This window comes from Marmota marmota, unplaced genomic scaffold (genome assembly GCF_001458135.2).
Source record: "Marmota marmota marmota unplaced genomic scaffold, marMar, whole genome shotgun sequence".
Classification (NCBI taxonomy): Eukaryota; Metazoa; Chordata; class Mammalia; order Rodentia; family Sciuridae; genus Marmota; species Marmota marmota.
In genome coordinates this window covers 4145843-4164161 of record NW_026000022.1, presented here as the reverse complement: position 1 = coordinate 4164161, position 18319 = coordinate 4145843, and the positions used below count along the sequence as shown (strand labels likewise).

The 18319-nt window shown below is 36.3% G+C and overlaps 1 protein-coding gene across 50 annotated transcripts in view; it reads left to right on the top strand.

Moving 5' to 3' along the window:
* Map4k4 (mitogen-activated protein kinase kinase kinase kinase 4) overlaps nucleotides 1-18319 on the top strand; it is a 107854-nt gene that overhangs the window by 49811 nt on the left and 39724 nt on the right. For all 50 annotated transcript variants that reach the window (XM_048810519.1, XM_048810534.1, XM_048810504.1 and 47 more), the window contains 4 exons: nucleotides 293-468; nucleotides 3018-3090; nucleotides 4581-4791; nucleotides 15666-15827. In XM_048810519.1, coding sequence (XP_048666476.1) covers nucleotides 293-468; nucleotides 3018-3090; nucleotides 4581-4791; nucleotides 15666-15827 — 622 coding nt within the window. The remainder of the gene's footprint in view (nucleotides 1-292; nucleotides 469-3017; nucleotides 3091-4580; nucleotides 4792-15665; nucleotides 15828-18319) is intronic.

Below are 18319 nucleotides of genomic sequence, written 5' to 3'. Positions count from 1 at the left end.
CTTAGTGATTAGTGAGCAACATTAGATTTAAATCCAGTACATTTAAACCTGATTTCCTTCACAACGCTTTTTGTAGTGTGTTGTCAGTGATATGGTATAATTCTTTAAACTGTTAAAATCATGCTCCTGATCACCAAGAACCTGAGTTCCTATTTGCATTCTTGTATTGTTCCTGTGCATTTGCAGAATATTCATAGTGGATCCTGAAAATCTTTGTTTTCAAGTTACTGATATTTTGGAACTTTGCTCTTTGTGGCAGAAATTTGATGATATTTTTCACTTCCTCTTACAGGTCAAAGAAATTTTTTAGTTTTATAGAAGGATGTCTAGTGAAGAATTACATGCAGCGGCCCTCCACAGAGCAGCTTTTGAAACATCCTTTTATAAGGGATCAACCAAATGAAAGGCAAGTTAGAATCCAACTTAAGGATCATATAGATCGAACCAGAAAGAAGAGAGGAGAAAAAGGTATTAAATCTGTTTTTATTTTCATCATTTAAAATTTTTCTTTTTAGGTTCTTGCCATTTCTTCCCTAGCTGTGAGGTGGTTCTCACTTGGCCAGTTCTCAGATAGTTTGTCTCTGCTGTGCAGTACAGTGATCTGGCCGAGGATCTGAGCAGCCAGAGCTGTATGGTGTGTCCCAAGTTGACACCAGTTTGATTGGCATTGTGGTAGCTCAGCATGATGGGATGTTTTTCCTGTCTCTCCTTGGCAGCACCTCAGTGGCGCTATTTATTTTACTTCATATTGGATGTTCTTACAGTTTCCTTCACTTGGGGTTTTGGACCATCATCATGACAGTGTTCCCATATTATTCTCCTGCTCAGGAACCAGGGTTTCCTGCTGCTTTACTTTGCTACAGGTGGTATGCTTAGGCATGGTTCACTTTTCTCTTACTTCTGCACAACACAAACATTCTGTTATACGAGTTAATGAGGGTTCCCTTCTGTCTCAGCATCTTTGTTTTCTTTCTGTAAACATACTGTGCCCACCTGCCTGGCGTGCCCCGTTTTCCTTCTGCCTAGCAAGGTACAGTACATGCCTTATCTTTGGGCTCCTAGTGACTTTACACTAACCTCATAGAACAGCATTTGCATAACTGCATTCCATTCATGAAATTAAAAAAAAATTTTTTTTAAAAATACATTTCAAGGTCAAAGAAGAAACTAAAGAGAGCAAGTCCAAGGCAAAAGAGAGTTAGTCAGGGGCTGGGCTCATAGTTAAGTGCTTGCCTAGCATTCATGAGGTATCCTGGGCTTCAATTCCTAGCACTGCCAAAGAGAGAGAGCTGGTCAGAGTCATCCTGGAGCCTCTATGGAGCTTTTTGTTTGTTCATTTGCATCTTGGACAACTTAGATATTCTTTCTTAGTGAAGCCTTGATTGGTGTTCTTTTTCCCACTGATGTATTCAGTCATAAAAGTAATTAAGCTTTGTGTATAGAATTATGTGATTGTAACAAAGTATGTGTATAGAATTATGTGATTGTAACAAAGTGAACTAAAAGTTGAAAACAAGTCTTTTTTTTTTTTTTAACAGTTGACAGGGTAGCCCTATTTGTGGCAAATATTATTTTTATATTGGATGATTTTCCTGTTACTTAATCATAACAGCTAATATTCTTGCTGTGTACCAGGTGTTAATTAAGTACTTACCCTGGATCACCTCAAGTATCCCTCATCTTTTACATTTTGCCAATGTAAACAAGTAGTGCGCCTAACCTTTTTTTCTTAACTTTAAGTCACAACAGCTTATTTTCTTTTCACATTCACCTTCTACAAACCCTCAGCTTCTTGTTAGTAGTTACTGGTTTATAGTACAAAATTTTAAAAATAATGAAGTACTCATTTAAAAGATTCCAGTGATAATTTAGGTTGGAATTTCCCTTAGAGGGTGGCATGTATCTATCAGTCTATTAAAATTATGTAACTTGGGCTGGGGTTGTGGCTCAGCAGTAGAGCGCTCGCCTAGCGTGCGTGAGGCCCTGGGTTCGATCCTTAACACCATATAAAAATAAATAAATAAACAAAATAAAGATATTATGTCTAACCAAAAAATAAATTAAAAAAAAATTATGTAACTTTGTCCAGAATAGGGAAGAACCAATGTCATATGTACAGATTGACAAATTGGTCTTAAACCATATTTTAAGTCCTTAGGCCTGTTTTTCTCACCAGGAAACTGATTTTCATCTTGTGTACCTGACAGAAAGCACAAGTGTATTTTTTTGTTGTTGTTTGTATGTAGACTTTTAAGTCTCTTCAGCCTCTGTGGTTTTGATTGCTCTTTGGAGTAAAATGGCTCACTGAAAGTTGAATACTGACATTTGTAATGGGACCAGTAAAATGGCCTACTACTTTTAGGAAAATGAAATAAAACCTGTGGAAGTGAAAATGAATTATTCATGTTGAAACTTTTGATTACAGTCTAGTCTTAAGTTGAGCAGCTTTTTTCCCCATCCATTTGCTATATTGTTTGGTTCGTTTTTCCCTGGTTTAGTTCTTATAAATTGTGGGAATATTTGATTTTGTTTTCTTACTACATAATGCTTCACTTTTTGTCCACCTAGCAAACCTTTCTCTCTGCTGTACTCCCAATGGATCTCCAGTATTTAAAAATAACCAAACAAATTTTCTTGGTTGTTTTGGTTAGTTTCAGTAGCTCAATCTGTTTCTTTTCAATTTTGACATCAGAATAAACTTCTGTGAATTTGCTGGTGCTCTAGTCACTTTGATTTTGTTCATCTGGAGCTCTTCTCAGCAAAACCTTCAAGGATTTTTATTTTGAATGAGGCAGAATCAGATCTTCCGTAAGGGGTTAGGCTACCCTACAGAATTGGCACTTTAAATGTGGGGATTTGTGTCTTTTCCTACCTCCCTTAGTGTCCTTCATACAAGTTGCTGTTTTCATAAATAACATGTTGTTTATCTTTTGTCATAATGCTCTTGGAGATGCTTGCATGTGTAGGCACATGTCAGGATATGAGCTGTCCCATTTGTCTTGTCCTTGTCTTCATAGATGAAACTGAATACGAGTACAGCGGGAGTGAGGAAGAAGAGGAGGAAGTGCCTGAACAGGAAGGAGAGCCAAGGTAAAGGCACAGCCTCTGTTCATAGACTGCACTTGGTGCTGATGCCAGGATTTTAGAAGGCTCATGGGTAATAGGAAGGAGTCTTAAATTACCTTGAAAGTGCCTTGCTATCTCCCATTTCTCTCTCTCTCTCTCTCTCTCTCACTCACTCACTCTCTTTGACAGATTCCTATAAACATCTCATTACCCACTGTTGGTTTTTCTTCTTTTTTAAAACAAGGATTACACATTAATCCCTACCCAGTAACTTGGAATTGTGCATGGCTGTGTTGAACTTGGACAGGAGACTTTGTCCCTGCTATTTGTTGGTCCAGAAGGCACAGATAATGCAGGCCTTACACTGGGAAGATCAGTCCTACACTCAGTAAATTGTCCTGCTCATAAGGCCAATTTTATGTCATCTGGAGCTCTTCTCAGCAAAATGTTCAAGGATATTTATTTTGAATGAGGTAGAATCATGGCCTGCATTGAAAAACTATGCAGTCTTTCCCCAGCCCCCCATCCCCCATTTTTTGCTCCTCTCACAAATGGGGTCACCAGCATTTGATTTCCTATGTTAGAGTGTGTTCTGCACTGATCCATTTTATGTTTTGATTTATTTTTGGCTTCCTACGGTGCAGTATACAAAGATTGAGGAGTTAAAACTGGTAAGGTGAACTTCGTAAGAACATCAATCAAAGAGTAAAGGATTTTTGGATTTTAGCGATGTTTTTCCTGACACCCATTCATGACATCACTGCAGGAGCCATGTGTTTGAGAATGAGGGTTTGTTGAGAGAAGAGAATTTATTAAAGAAACAACATTTTGCTTTTTACTGTAGGAAAAGATTTGAATCTATTCTAAACTGAAAAGTTTAGAGGAGTTTGAACTGATTTCACGGGATATATAAAATTGTTTTGGGGTTGGAGAATGATTGAATAAGAGGTAATTGTAGGAGATTTGTTAGCTATGATATTTTGGATAGCATGGAAGGGGAGAAATAGAGAGGCTAGGATGGGCGCTGGTTAATTTATCTGCAATGGCTAATTCATGAGACCCATGGAGTTCAGCTGGTGACTTGAACACAAAAACTGGGGGAGGACATACATGACAGGACATGGTAGTTGACAAGGTGAAGATAAAGGAACAGTTAGTACTGAAGACTGCCCTGATATTTTTGTTTACTGATGGAAAACAAGGGGCAAGACAGTGAAGTGAAGTTGCCTGTAACCTTTCATTTTACAGAGTTTGGATTAATAAGATAAGTATTTTGTCAAGCAAACATGTAGGATAGAATTTTTACGATGCTCCTAAATGGTAAAAGAAGATGTGGGACTATTGAGCTGTAAGTAACAGTCATTCCTATGGATGTTTTAATTTAACTTCTAGGGTCAGTTGGGGACTCCCATTAGGAATGAATTTAGAAAGGGATTAGGATACCAGAATTGCTACCTTTCCTAGAGGTCAGGGTAATGTGCACATACCCATGAAAGCCCTGCTTCCTCTTACAGTTCCATTGTCAACGTGCCTGGTGAGTCTACTCTCCGTCGGGATTTCCTGAGACTGCAACAGGAGAACAAGGAACGCTCTGAGGCTCTCCGGAGACAGCAACTATTGCAGGAGCAACAGCTCCGGGAGCAGGAAGAGTATAAAAGGCAGCTGCTGGCAGAGAGGCAGAAACGAATCGAGCAGCAGAAAGAACAGAGGCGGAGGCTAGAAGAGGTAGAAAATAAAAATGTCCACACCGGTCTTTTCTCTTTCATATTCACTTGGTTGCCAAGTACTCCAAGGCGTGTTGTCTGTAGCCCACTGAGATAATACCCATCCTCTGTGTAGCTTTTCAAAAACTTCTAAAGGAAAGCTTGTGCTTTGGACTGGCAGGCCTTCACATTCTTGAGGTCTTAGAAATGTTTTCCTTCCTTGTAAAAACTTTGAGGATCTGCCCTACAGTTACTCATCGACATATTGTGAGATGCAGAGCATTGGTGTCCCAGAGATGGCATCAGATGAGCTTTGTGCAGTGTTTCCATTGTGGTTAAGTTGGCTTGCTCAGGCTTGACCTGATTTCTTTTCCATTCTTGGCCTCTAGGTTCCAGTTTGTATGGTTACGTTTTTTGGAAACTTCAGACTTTTTCACATGAAAACATTTTTCTCTAAAAGCCTTAACTTACTTCAAAGGAGTATTTAAGTTACTCTTAGGTTGAGGATGTAGCTCAGTGTTGGTTTGCTTGTCTCACATGCATGAGGTCCTGGGTTCCATCCCCAGTACCATAAAAATAAACAAAAAGTGACTCTTAACTATACCTTTATATTTTTATATATATTTAAGTTAAGGGATGCAGAATATTTAAGAATAAAGAACACAGAATTTTAACATGAGATTAGTATGTCCTGTTAGGTAGAAGGACCTTTTGTATCGCCTGATCACTCATTAATATTCTTAACAGTGGTGTGTAATTACCTCCAGATTTTCATTTTTAATTCATGGAAACATATCATTCCTCTGTATTTTACTAGGTTAAAAGGATCTTTTGATTTTCTTTTTTGACTTCCTTTTGCTGTGTATTTCACAATCACAAATTTCCTTTTCATGATCATTTGTTTCTGTTTAATTCAAACATCTTATTGTTTTACCTTTATCTTTCTCCTTCAGAAAAAGAACAAAACCAATAAAGTCATGAAGTGATGTTTTCCAGTAGAGTTCAATTTAAGTAACACATGTTATTATTCAAGTTTTCTAGCAGTATATTTTGGCAGAGGGTCTTGTTTTATTTTGTGTGTTTGTAGTCTACATTCTGAAAACTGATTATAATTTGCCCCCTGATGAGAAACCAGCACCCCTCTTAACTATGGAGCTTGGAAATATTCAGCCAGGTCTTTTATCGAAAAACATAGGCCATACCTTCCTTTATATCAGCTTAGTGTTTATGTGATTCTTTTTGTAATTTATTTGCAAATCCCTTGTAAAATTTTGTTAAGGCTTTTCTCAGTATTCTCCAAACACAACAAATTCTGGATGGGTTTGGAAGTTTGTTCCAAGTTGTACCTTGACCATTTGTACTTAGTATATTAGAAAAGCTACTTGAGATTCGGAACTGTGGCTATCTGTTTATAAATCTTTCTTTATGTGGTATTCTCCACTGTCCTTTGTAATCCTGGTTAGGTTCTCCTTAAGCAGATCATACAGGTAACTTTGTTGGTGTTTAACTTGAAATGTGAAGGATCAGATCAGTTAGAGCTGTTCGTAGCACAGGCCTCAGAAATAACTTTATGTAGTCAATCAGTAGTGAGAGGATTTTCCATTATTCAGCCCTTGTGTGAGGTAGTCAGTTAAGGTTATGGTTCAAGGTGATAAACTGAAGTTTTAAGGTCATTTAGTTAGAGTTGTCTTCTAAAACAAGAGTTTTGTACTTTGCATGTTTCAGTTTGCCCTTTAACTTTAGAATCTCAATAAAAGTTCAGACTTAGTGTCATCTCTTTGTATCTCTTAATCAGGAATGGTGGAGATGGGCACTGAAAAGGGAAACATGGACATGAGTGGAATCCGCTTGTTTGGATTTTTGGTGATCTGGGTCTTAGAAGACTAACGGGAATATTTGAGTCATAAATGGTTTGGGGCCCTTTATTGACATTAGTGGTTCAGCTAAAACTCTTTGGAGAATAGATTCCTTATTTCATGAACCAAGTAGCTAAAGGTAGTCGATCTTACTCATAAGATAAATGACAACTAAAACTGAAAGGAGGCTTGGGATGTAGCATGCACAAGGCCCTGGGTTCAATCCCCAGAACCATAACTACCACCAAAAACAAACAAAGTTAAGTCAGAAATTGAGGCTAAGGAGAAACATAATGCAGATGTTCCTTTCCTTGCACTTGCCACAAAACCAGGCCCACTAGATCTGGGGGCTTCTCCTGCACCAACACACTCTTCTGCCCTCATAGCTTCCTGCATCTTTCAGAAGTATTTGTGATTAGCTGCCTGCTAATCAGGGCTGTTTGAGACCTGCTGTTGCTGGTGTCTGCTTCTTCCTCCTTGGTTCCCTTGTTTGTTAACTGTGTTTCTTTTGAAAGACCTTGCAAATATTTTGGAGTCTGTTTTCCAGTTTTACTGAAAATGAAATTTTTGTTTTCAGTTTTCCTTGATGGTTTTGGATGGTCCTACAAGGAAAAGTGGAGAATGCTGAGCTCACACAGACAAGTTCATTCTGGAAGTCCCACCAACTGTTCCTTTCTGTTCCTCAATAGCCTCCATGTATTTGATGATGATCCCTGTGTCTCTCTCCTTTGGACCCACTCATAAATGTTTTATTTACTCTGGATATATCATCTAGATTAAAAATTCCCGCCAAATAATGATCTCCCTGCATGCAAAAGTTTTAACATTACTAATACTACTTTTTGTATTTAGAGCATTATCATGCCTTTGGCTCACAGAGAACTTTGTCAGTGGCTAATTTTTTAAAAAATAAATATTTATTTTTTAGGTGTAGGTGGACACAACACAATGCCTTTTTATTCTTATGTGGTGCTGAGGATCAAACCCGGGTCCCGCCCATATGAGGCGAGCGCTCTACCACTGAGCCACAATCCCAGCCCCTAATTTTTTTTTTTAGGTGAAAATTGTTTGTATGCTAGCCTTTCTCCCAATCTAATAGTTACTCATTTGTTTTTCAGGAGAAATGAAATCTATTTCATTGTTATCCCATATTTTTTTGTGTGTCTTTTTTCATTGAGTCAGATTTGGTACCCATCACCTATTCCTCCTTACATACATGATGGTTAGCCTGTTTTCCTCATTGTTTATCTTAAGTTTAATAAAAAATATTGAAATGGTGTCCTAGAGAAAGCCTGATCCGCAAGCTAAGATAAGCTTACATTAGTTTTACTTGGGGTATGATTTTGAACCTGTTATGTGTATAACTAAAAATCATGTCTGCTGGTTTGTATGTCTTTATTTTGATCTGATGGAGACAGATTATTAAAAGAAAAAGAAAAGTTTCTAGAGATGATTTGTTTTTAGTAAGCCTTGTGCCCTCATAATAGTATATTCTTTAAAAAATTTTAATCAAACTGTACAAAAATTATGTTAATCTAAATTTGTATTTGATGTTTCTAGATCTTATCCTTTAGAAAAAATTTCCAGCTGGGGATATAGCAAAGTTGGTAGAGTGCTTTCCCCACATGCACAAGGCCCTGGGTTCAATCCCCAGCACCTCAGAAATAAATAAATAAATAAATCCCCAAATTTTCAATCCCATTTCAGTCACATTCTCGTGAGATGAAGACCATATATACTCTGAAGACTTAAAATATTTGCCATTGAGGTCAAGCGAGGAACTTCACTTATTGATCTGTGGATCACTTTTTCTACTATTTGTGTATCTTTTCTATTTTAGAAGACTGCTAATATGATACTTAAATCCTCCTGCCTCACATCCTTTCTGTGGGTATTATAAGATAATCTCCTGCCTTTATGATCTTTCCTTGCAAAGTGTATAGCACTGGAATCTCAGGTGTCACTGTGATTTTAGAGAATCTGCTTCCCTGAAGTGAAGGGTAAAGGAAGTATGTGCACTTCTAAGGTTATAGTTTGGTGAAAGTGAGAGAAATTAAAAACAAAGGCAAGAAGGAGAAAAAAATATTTTCTTTGTGAAATGGGTTTACTATCAGTTATAAGTTTTAGCACTAGCAAAACCATGTTTTTCCGTAAAAATTAAGAAACTATACCTTGTATTTGTTTTATGTTTCTTGACTCTGAAACCTTAGAAGGAAGGCTTTGAACTTCTTTACCTCAAGGACTTTCCAGCAGTGATTCATGAATTTTAAAGAAAGAAAAAACATTTCTTCATTTTACATTGCCTACAGAAAAGGCCTTTGTTTTACAAATCATTAGAATCTAACACCAGGAGTACTGTGTTGGCACAGTGCTACTTTTTCACAGTTCCAACTTTAATATATGCAGTAATTCTAGTGACCAAGCAGCCAGTGACCCTATGGCTAATGTTGATTTATGTCAAGTCAATGACTCAGTAGTTGTTTTTGTAAATTCTTGTTTTTAAGAACATCTTTAAAAGTTCTTAAAAGTTCTCTTGGCACCTAGCCTAGTGGTTGGTTAAATTTTTCAGAGTTAGTTTAATTCAGCAAATATTATTTGTTGTCTCAAGATGGAGAAGAGTTGTCTTTGGGGAGAAGAGAAGCAAGTAGTTTCTCCACCATGGCTTCATCAGAACTTGTATATTAAGAAAAAAAAAATCAAGCATTTTTATTATATGTGTGCAGTGATGTGACCTCAAACCTTTAGAAATAGCTGAATCTGAAGAATGGCTTGGTCTATTGAAGTTTACTAGTTTCCATTAAAGCAAGTAAATCCAGGGGAGTATATTTAAATGGGCCTTATTTTCAGTTTTCAGAATTATGAGATGAAAGCATTGCTTTAAATACCAAACTAGAAAGGGAACTTGAATAATTAAAGCATTGCAGGAAAAGTACATATTTACTTAGGCATGCTTGGGAAAATTTAAGTAATAAGGAAATCTTTTTATAATTTAAGAGACTTGGAAATCACTTTATAGCATCATTCAGTTTTTCAATTTGTTTGATTTTTGTTTAAAAGAAAAAAATGATTTAAGAACATAATGACATCAGTTTGCAAAATCTTCAAAGGATTATAACATGTTTATTATTTTTAGTAGGATAACCTGAAAAGATGTATTCATTAGATTCCCTAGGGTTTTGTTATTTGAAATGACAGGCATATGGTTAATTCCCTAAGGATTGATGTTGATGGTGTATGTTTCATTTTGGGCTGTTTCGAGCTTGTAATGCAGGAAGCCAGGTTTTTGTGATAATTATTCAGATAAATTTAATGTAGGTTTTCTTACTTTAATGGTTCCTGACTGTGCCTATATCCTGATGTGCCCCTCTCCCCCTGCAATGGAGAGTTTGTTCTCATTAGAGTGGCTTTGTGATTGATAGTTTGAATTTTTGCTCCTGTTCCAATCTACACTTTGAAAAATCAGAGCATAATGTGGGAAGAGGAGTAAGTAACCATAATGTGCTTTGCCCATTGGCCTTGTCAGCAGGTTGGTCTCCTAGCCAGGATTTGCTGAGTAGGCTAATCTTGGGAAATAGGACACTTTCCACGTTGCCTTATGAATTTTTCTAATGTATGTAACTTACTTACCATAAGACTTAGAGGAGAGGGCCTGCTTCTAATTCATCTTCGTGTACCCATGGGACTTAATTAGTAAGTATTTTTTCAAATAGGTAAGTCAATCATTCATAGTCCTGTGTGTATCTCTAGAAAGGGTCCATTCAAATTTATTCCTGTTTGAAAGTGGACCCTTGGACTTCAAAGCTCGAATTTGAGTCCCAAAGCCACTCAGAATACTTCAAAGGACTTTGTATGATACCCTGAGACATAGAGTGTGTTGCTGAAGCATGAGGCATTATGCAGAGCAACAGTTAATGTTCAGGCCTTTGTGCACTTACTTGGTGATCTTGAAAAGATTGCTTTAGTATTCGATTGGATTTCTTGAATCTTTTATTACTCTAACTACCAAGTATTGGGTAAAATCACAGCAGTCTTTGTTTTGGATGTCATATGCTTGGTGTGAGGGTGAGATTTAATTAGGAAAAATAAAAGTAATGCACAGGCTGAGGGAGTAGCTCCTTGTTAGAGTATAGGCTAGCATGTGTGAGGCCCTATAACTGATCTCCCCACAAAATAATGCATTCTTCTTGTGAAGATGATTTACAACAGGGGGAAAAATTGAAAAAAAAATGATTCCTGCTTTCAAGCAATTTACTAAGGCCTTAAGATTTCACATGAAATTAAGAAGGAAAGGCCTTTTGGAAGCTTTTGGTTGCTAATTGAGATTTTTTTAGATAGATTGTCCCTTTTTTTTGAGATGTTGTTTGCTTCCTTTTTTTTTAATGTCTTTTGAGTAAATAATAAATTTTAATTATTTTAGTTAACTGAATAAATATTTAGTTATATTGACTTTGAAAAACAATGGAACAGAAACTTTCATAGAGAAGTCCCTCTGAAATGACTGAAAAAGTAAAAAACAGCATAAACAACAGGGATTTTTTTAAAAAGCAGAAAAGAGACCTAATTGTGGAAATTAATGCATGGAAGAATGCTGATTCTTAGTACAAATCTTGGAAGAGTCAGAAGTGGGAAGCAGTAGGTGGGTTGAAAGCAGGATTTTTAAAAAATTTGTTTTAATTAGTTATATAGGACAGCAGAATGTATTTTGATTCATTGTACACAAATGGAGGAAAGCAGGATTTTTTTGAAGGTGGGGGAAATATAGAGAGAGGACAGCTAAGACTTCCCAGCCTGTGCAGCCAGGCCACTGTGCTCGTACCTCAGCAGGGCCACATGTATTCTCCCTGGGAAAGTGAGCAAAAGAAACTCAGAACATGGAGAAATCAGGCACAGCTGAGCATGCAAAGGGATGTACAGCAAAAAAGGCATTTAGTGAAAATCTCCTGATCAATGTGATTGCAAATGTGCTCACCTCACTCAGTCCCCAGGGTGCTGACAGTCACACTTATTACAAATGCCACCTATTTCAACCACATCCTTTCTTCAACTCCAGAAGGATATTGGGATGATTCCCAGAATATTGTGAAGATTCTTCTCTGGACCTTACTGGCCATTTGCAAGGAAATGAGGCTTCCATGAAATGATCATAGTTGCCAAATGTGGTCCACCTATTAACCCTTATGGTTTGCATTTTAGTGTCTTTTAGTATCTTTGGCATACTCACATTTTAATAAGTATATAGCCAAGATTACAAACATTAAGAAAAGTCTTTAACATGAAAAATTTCAAAAAAAATACAAAAAGGAACTTAAAATAGGATGCACCTAATGCATATACACATGCATTTATACAAAATCTTATCCTTAGAGAAAAGATTATTCATGAAACAAGATTATTTATGAAAAGAATTCTTCATTTAAAACTTAACTCAGAAAGGAGGGAGATACATTTGATTAATATAATCGATAATACAGGAGGTCCAACTTCTGTTTAATAGACATCCTAGAATTGAATATGATGGGAGAATGTACAGAAAGTAATTAAAACAAAGTTTCTAGAACTCAGTTTCTGGATTGAAAGATTCATCAGTTACATAGCACATGAGTGAAGAAAAGGACCATGTAAAGGAACATAGTCACTTGAAATTCTAGAAACTGAGGACAAAAAGAGGGTTCTAAAAGCTACATTTGGGAAGCAGTCAGTAGAGTAGGAAAGGGAAACTGGAATGGTCTTAGATTATTCAGGACGAGAAACTAAAAGATAACATTCTAACTCTGAGATTCTGAGGAGAAATTATTTCCTTAGCCAAAATTGTCAGTATATCATGAGAGGAAAGAAAGATTTTGAGACAGTTTTCACAGCCTTTACCTCTTCTGCACTCTTTCCCACGAGGCTGTTGGAGGATGTGTTCCAGCAAAATAAGAAAATCATAAGGGTTCTAGGTAACAGTGGATCCTATCCAGGAGAGTGTAAAATGATTCCCAGGAAGTTGATGGTCAGAAATATAGAGTTACTGAAGAAAAGTGAATAGTTTAGTGTATAGAGTCTTAATCTCTAAGATAAAAAATGACTAATTCTTCAACAATATTGAAAGGAGTTTTTTTAAAAAATGCAAGGCACTCAGTAATTTTATTATAGATCCAGTGAAAATCAAATAAAAAACAACATAAAAAAGAGGCAGTTAGTAGTAACTTCTGGAAAAAAATAAAAGGAAAGTTAGTCATACATGTCTTAGTCATGCATGTAGTTTTTACTTATCCAGAAATTGTCATACTGGATTGGAAATATGGACTGGATGGGGTAGTACAGTAGATGGTGTCTAAGGTAGAAAGTTATTTAAAAATAGCTCCATATGTGAGTTATTTACAAAGAAGGATGTGCTGGCAAGTGATAATTGTCAAGTTATATTGTTATATTGTGTACATGTACAAATGTGTAACAAATCCCATCATTAAGCACAACTATCATGCACCAATAAAAAAATGTGGAAAGAGGAAAAATAAAGGAAGATAGAAATAATGGGGGCAAATTTGAAAGCTTTAAAAATATCCTTTTAGAGTAAGGATTGGGAGTTAGGGAAATAGGACAGCTTTTTTTTTGTTTTGTTTTTGTTTTTGTTTTTGTTTTTGTTTTGTTTTGGTGTTGGGGATTGAACCAGGGACTTGTGCATGCAAGGCAAACACTCTACCAACTGAGCTATATCCCCAGCCTGGACAGCTTGTTTTTGACATAAGCTATATAGTCTGTCTCCTTTTGACATTTTAAAGTTTCTACTTAATATTTTTATTAAAAAATTTAGATGACAAATATGTTGGAAAAAATCCTTTGTGTTACTTTTTAAGAGCATTCTAAAGAACATTTTTTAAAAATTCTTTTTAGTTACATATGACAGTGTCTTTTGGCAGATTATACATACATAAAATGAACTTATTCTATTTAGGATCCCACTCTTGTGGTTTTACATGATGTGGAGTTACCCTGTTCTTATATTCAAATACAAGGGTAGGAAAGTTATGACTGTTTAATTCTACTATCTTTCCTATTCCCCGAAAACTCCCTTTCCTATGTTTTTCTTTGTCTAATCCAGTGGATTTCTATTATTCCCCTCCCCAACTTCCTTTGTTTTGAGTTAGAATTCACAATCAGAGAGAACATTTGGCCTTTGGTTTTTTAGCATTGGCTTATTTCACTTAGCAAGCAGGATATTCTCCAGTTCCATCCATTTACCAGCAAATACCATATTTCATTCTTCTTTATGGCTGAGTAGTATTCCATTATCTCTATATATCACATTTTCTTTATCCATTCATCTGTTCAAGGACACCTAGGTTGTTTCCATAGCTTGGCTATTGTGAATTGAGCTGCTGAAAACATTGATGTGATTGTGTCACTGTACTATGCTGATTTTAAGTCTTTTGGTTATAGACCAGAAAGTGGGATAACTGGGTCAAATGGTGGTTCCAAACAGCATTTAGTTAGAGGAAATAGTCAAGATTTCCTTTCATGCAGGTTGCCCTTCCCTTGGTGCACTTGGGAATAATCAAGAAAGTGGATTCTATACATTTTTTTTTTCTTAATAGTGGGGGAACTTACTGTCCAGTGAAAGAATGAATGCTTTTACTTAAAGAGTCAAAGCACATTTGACCAGAGGGCATGTGTGAAGGACAGTAGGTGTCAGTAATTCAGACAGGGGTAGAAGGGGGAGAGGTAAGCATAGATGAAGAACTGAATTTTTCATCTTATTTCACTCAAAATTGAGTTTCACTTTAAAATGTCCAAATGTAGCTGATGGCTATAACATTGAACAGCACAGCTCTAGAGGCTACATAGCCAGCACATTTCTGAGACACACCAAACTGACACTATCGCCACAAACTTGATTTGGGAGACCGAGCGTAACTATAAATGTTTGAGGTAAAGTTGGGGGGATATTAGACGAAAAGGTGAAAAAAATCAGTTCTTCCTCTGTGCTGCTTATATTTCAGGGGCTCAGTGGCACTCAGTATTGATGACTAGGGCCGTTAGTGACTATAGTATTGATCATTTCAGAAACAGAACATTTTCATTATCTCCAGAGAGTTCTGTTGGACAGTGCTGGCCAAGGGCCTGTCATTTTTCATATTCATGGGACGATTTGGTCAGTGTTAGACTCCATATTGAGCACCACACTCTCACTTCCCTATGTGAGAGAAACTGTTAGTTTAGGAGCTAGTGGCTGGCTCTAATGTTCTGTACTATAGGATTATATGGAGCAGTGATAAAGTGATTTTGGTGACTTGGTGCACCGTGTGCACCTGCTGACAGATGTAGGGTGGTATGTGGTCAAGGGCATCAGCTTTAGAGGCAAAATAGCTTTTACACCTGGTGGCTTGCTGCTGGTGACATTGGGCAAGTTATTTAACTTTCTAAACTGTTTTCTCATCTGTAGAGATGCAATGAGATACTTACGGTTGTTATGAGAAGGATATTAGGTGAAGTAAATGAAATTTAAAAAGTCAAATACTGAGCACAGTGCCAGGTACTTAGTAGTAAGAAGGAGCTCAGTGGTTGCATTTTAAAATTGATAGTAATGATGATGGTGCCTGTTACTCTTGCTAATGTCATTTCTTCCTTTTCTGATACATGCTTCTTTTCTTCTCTTTTATTCCTTGGTGCCCTTCAATTGTCCTGTATCCTCCTTTATTCCTTTCCCTTATGTATTTTTCTTCTGACTTAATGGCCTCGAAGAACTGTTAATGACAGAGTAACCCCAAAATAAAGAATTTGTAGTTTTGTAATTGCTATGGTACAGTGAGCAGTGGGGATAATTGTTATTAAAACAAAATCAAAACCCTAAAAGTATTCACAGAAACATAGAATCTTTGATGAGTATTTATGCAAAGGCTGTTAGATACAGGGCTAAGGGGTTAAGTGTGGAAATAATTGCCCAGTAGAATTGGGATCTTTGAACTTCACTACATTATCAGTAACTGACTGGTTAGCAAACTATTCTGGAAGACACAGCTGAAAGATCCCTGGTAATCACACATTTTTACTTATGCAGCAACAAAGGAGAGAGCGAGAAGCTAGAAGGCAGCAAGAACGTGAGCAGCGAAGGAGAGAACAAGAAGAAAAGAGGCGTCTAGAGGAATTGGAGAGAAGGCGTAAAGAGGAGGAGGAGAGGAGGCGTGCAGAAGAAGAGAAGAGGAGAGCGGAAAGAGAACAGGTGAGTCCAAGAGTGCTGCAGCCATTAATTTGTGAAGATTGTTACTTTGTAAAGCTGGGGGTTTGAGGTAAAATGTACTCACATGTGTATGCGTATGCACATATACTATACTACACACACTCAGAACGTTGGACATCTGAAAATGCTGAAGCACATGGAAGCATGCTAATAAGTTGAGTCTCTTGTCTTAAAAAAAAAAAGAAAGAAAAATCTTCTAGGGTATTACATCTTAGAAAATCCTTGAATCAGCTCAGTGGTCTCCAAAAAAATTCAGACTAAGTGAATATTTGATGTATCTGCTTATAAGTTGATATATACATAAAAAGCATTAAAAAAGTAACAACTTTGCATGGTTCAATTATAGGATTTTATTAATAGCATGGATAGCTGTATTTAGAAATTTTGTTTTGTGAACCACTTTTGTAAACAAAAATTGACTATGCCCAGCTTCCTTGCTTTTCTAATGTTTAAATTAATTGTTCTTTGTTTTGAACTTTGAATAAAGAAAATTATGATGGGGACCGATTTAAATAATATTTGAAATTCACATTTAAAATACTTACAAACCATAGTGATAACTTCCAACTATGTCTAATCTACTGTCCTTGGTACTAATAATGTGCCTCTGGTTTTTTTGGAGACTTGATCACTAATGTTTTCATAGGAATTTCAGTGCTACTCTTTTATCTATTACCGTATTGGCATTATTGATCATTTAACTATAGCGTTATATATGTGTCTGTGTGTGTTTTATTAACATTCTGGCCATGTATTTACCTGTGGGCTGCAAAGAGGAGGAAATACCAGCTTTTAAGAAATTACCTACGAGCCCGGCATGGTGGCCCATGCCTAGAATCCCAGCAACTCAGGAGGCTGAGGCAGTAGGATCATGAGTTTGAAGCCCGCCTCAGCAAAAACAAGGCCCTAAGCAACTCAGTGAGACCCTGTCTCTAAATAAAGTACAAAATAGGTCTGTGGATGTGGCTCAGTGGTTGAGTGCTCCTGAGTTCAATCCCCAGTAACCCCCCCCTCCCAAAAAATAGCCTTCTTAGAGGAAAAAAAAATGAGGTGATCTCATTTTAATATGAAAATGATGTTATTGAAGGTTAAAAAATCAAATTAAAAAAAAAGTTGAATTGGAAAATTAGATAACTAATAAGCCTAGTGATAATGAAGCATAGAGAAATATGGCAGTCAATAGGAAATAGAAGTAATGCCCATTGCATAGATATCTTTGGAGATCATGTAATTCCAGTTAGGTGGTAAGTCAACAAAATCCAAATATGAACCCTATAGCTGTGTGACCTGACTTTGCTCTCAGTTCTTTATGCTCTGTGTTTCCATCAATTACTTTCTGTTCCAGTTTACATATATATATATATATATATATATATATATATATATAGTTGTTGATAGACCTTTATTTTATTTATATGCAGTGCTGAAAGTCAAACCTAGTGCCTCACACGTACTAGACAAGTGCTGTATCACTGAGCTACAACTCCAGCCCTATGTTTCAGTTTTTTAAGCGATCTGTATCCTCATTTCCTTATCTATAAAATGGAGCAATGATAGTGTGCCTATGAGAATTACGTTAATTAATATTTTGAATAAAATTAAAACATTGCTTTAATTTAACTAAACATTTTGGTATTCAAATTGGAGCATTCATATTCATAAAATTTTATGTTCAATCTATAATATTAAATAATTCCTGTTAATTTAAGAAAAATACACTTAAGATATTTTAATTAAAATTAAGTTAAACTGCAGCATATCGATATAGATAGTGTTTTGATTATTGAAAAGTCAATAATTAACATCCTTATTTGATATTAATCCTTTTAAAAATCAGTTATTAAAATTATCACTTATGTGTATTGTACTTTGGACAAGAAGGTAATCAAAGACTAGTGTATCTTATTCTTTGAATGTATATGGTAGGGAATATTTTGAGAAACAATCTGAAGACTCAAATTATTGGGACAAAATTTAGAGTGTGACTTTTAGAGTGCTACATGATATCCTAGTGTCCTACTCTATGGAAATAATTTCTAAAATAAGAAGCTTTTAACTAGTCTTTTGGGGAAAAATCCTATAATAGGTCATTTGAGAAATAAATCATCTTAAGGAAATATATTCACAATTTAGAATTCACTTGGTCAAATCTAGTATATCCTTCAATAAATACTTATCAGTTCCTAATACTGAATATCTACCTCATTATTCATTTTGGGTGATATATTAAATATGAGGACATTAAGAACCAACTTTAGCTGGGCATGGTGTTGCACACCTATAATCCCAGCGGCTCTGGAGACTGAGGCAAGAGGATAGGGAATTCAAAGACAGCCTCAGTAAATTATTGAGGCCCTAAGTAACTCAGTGAGACCCTATCTCTAAGTAAAATACAAAAAAGGGCTGGGGATGTGGGTTACTGGCTGAGTGCCCCTGAGTTCTGGGTTCAATCCCCGGTACACCCCCCCCCCTTC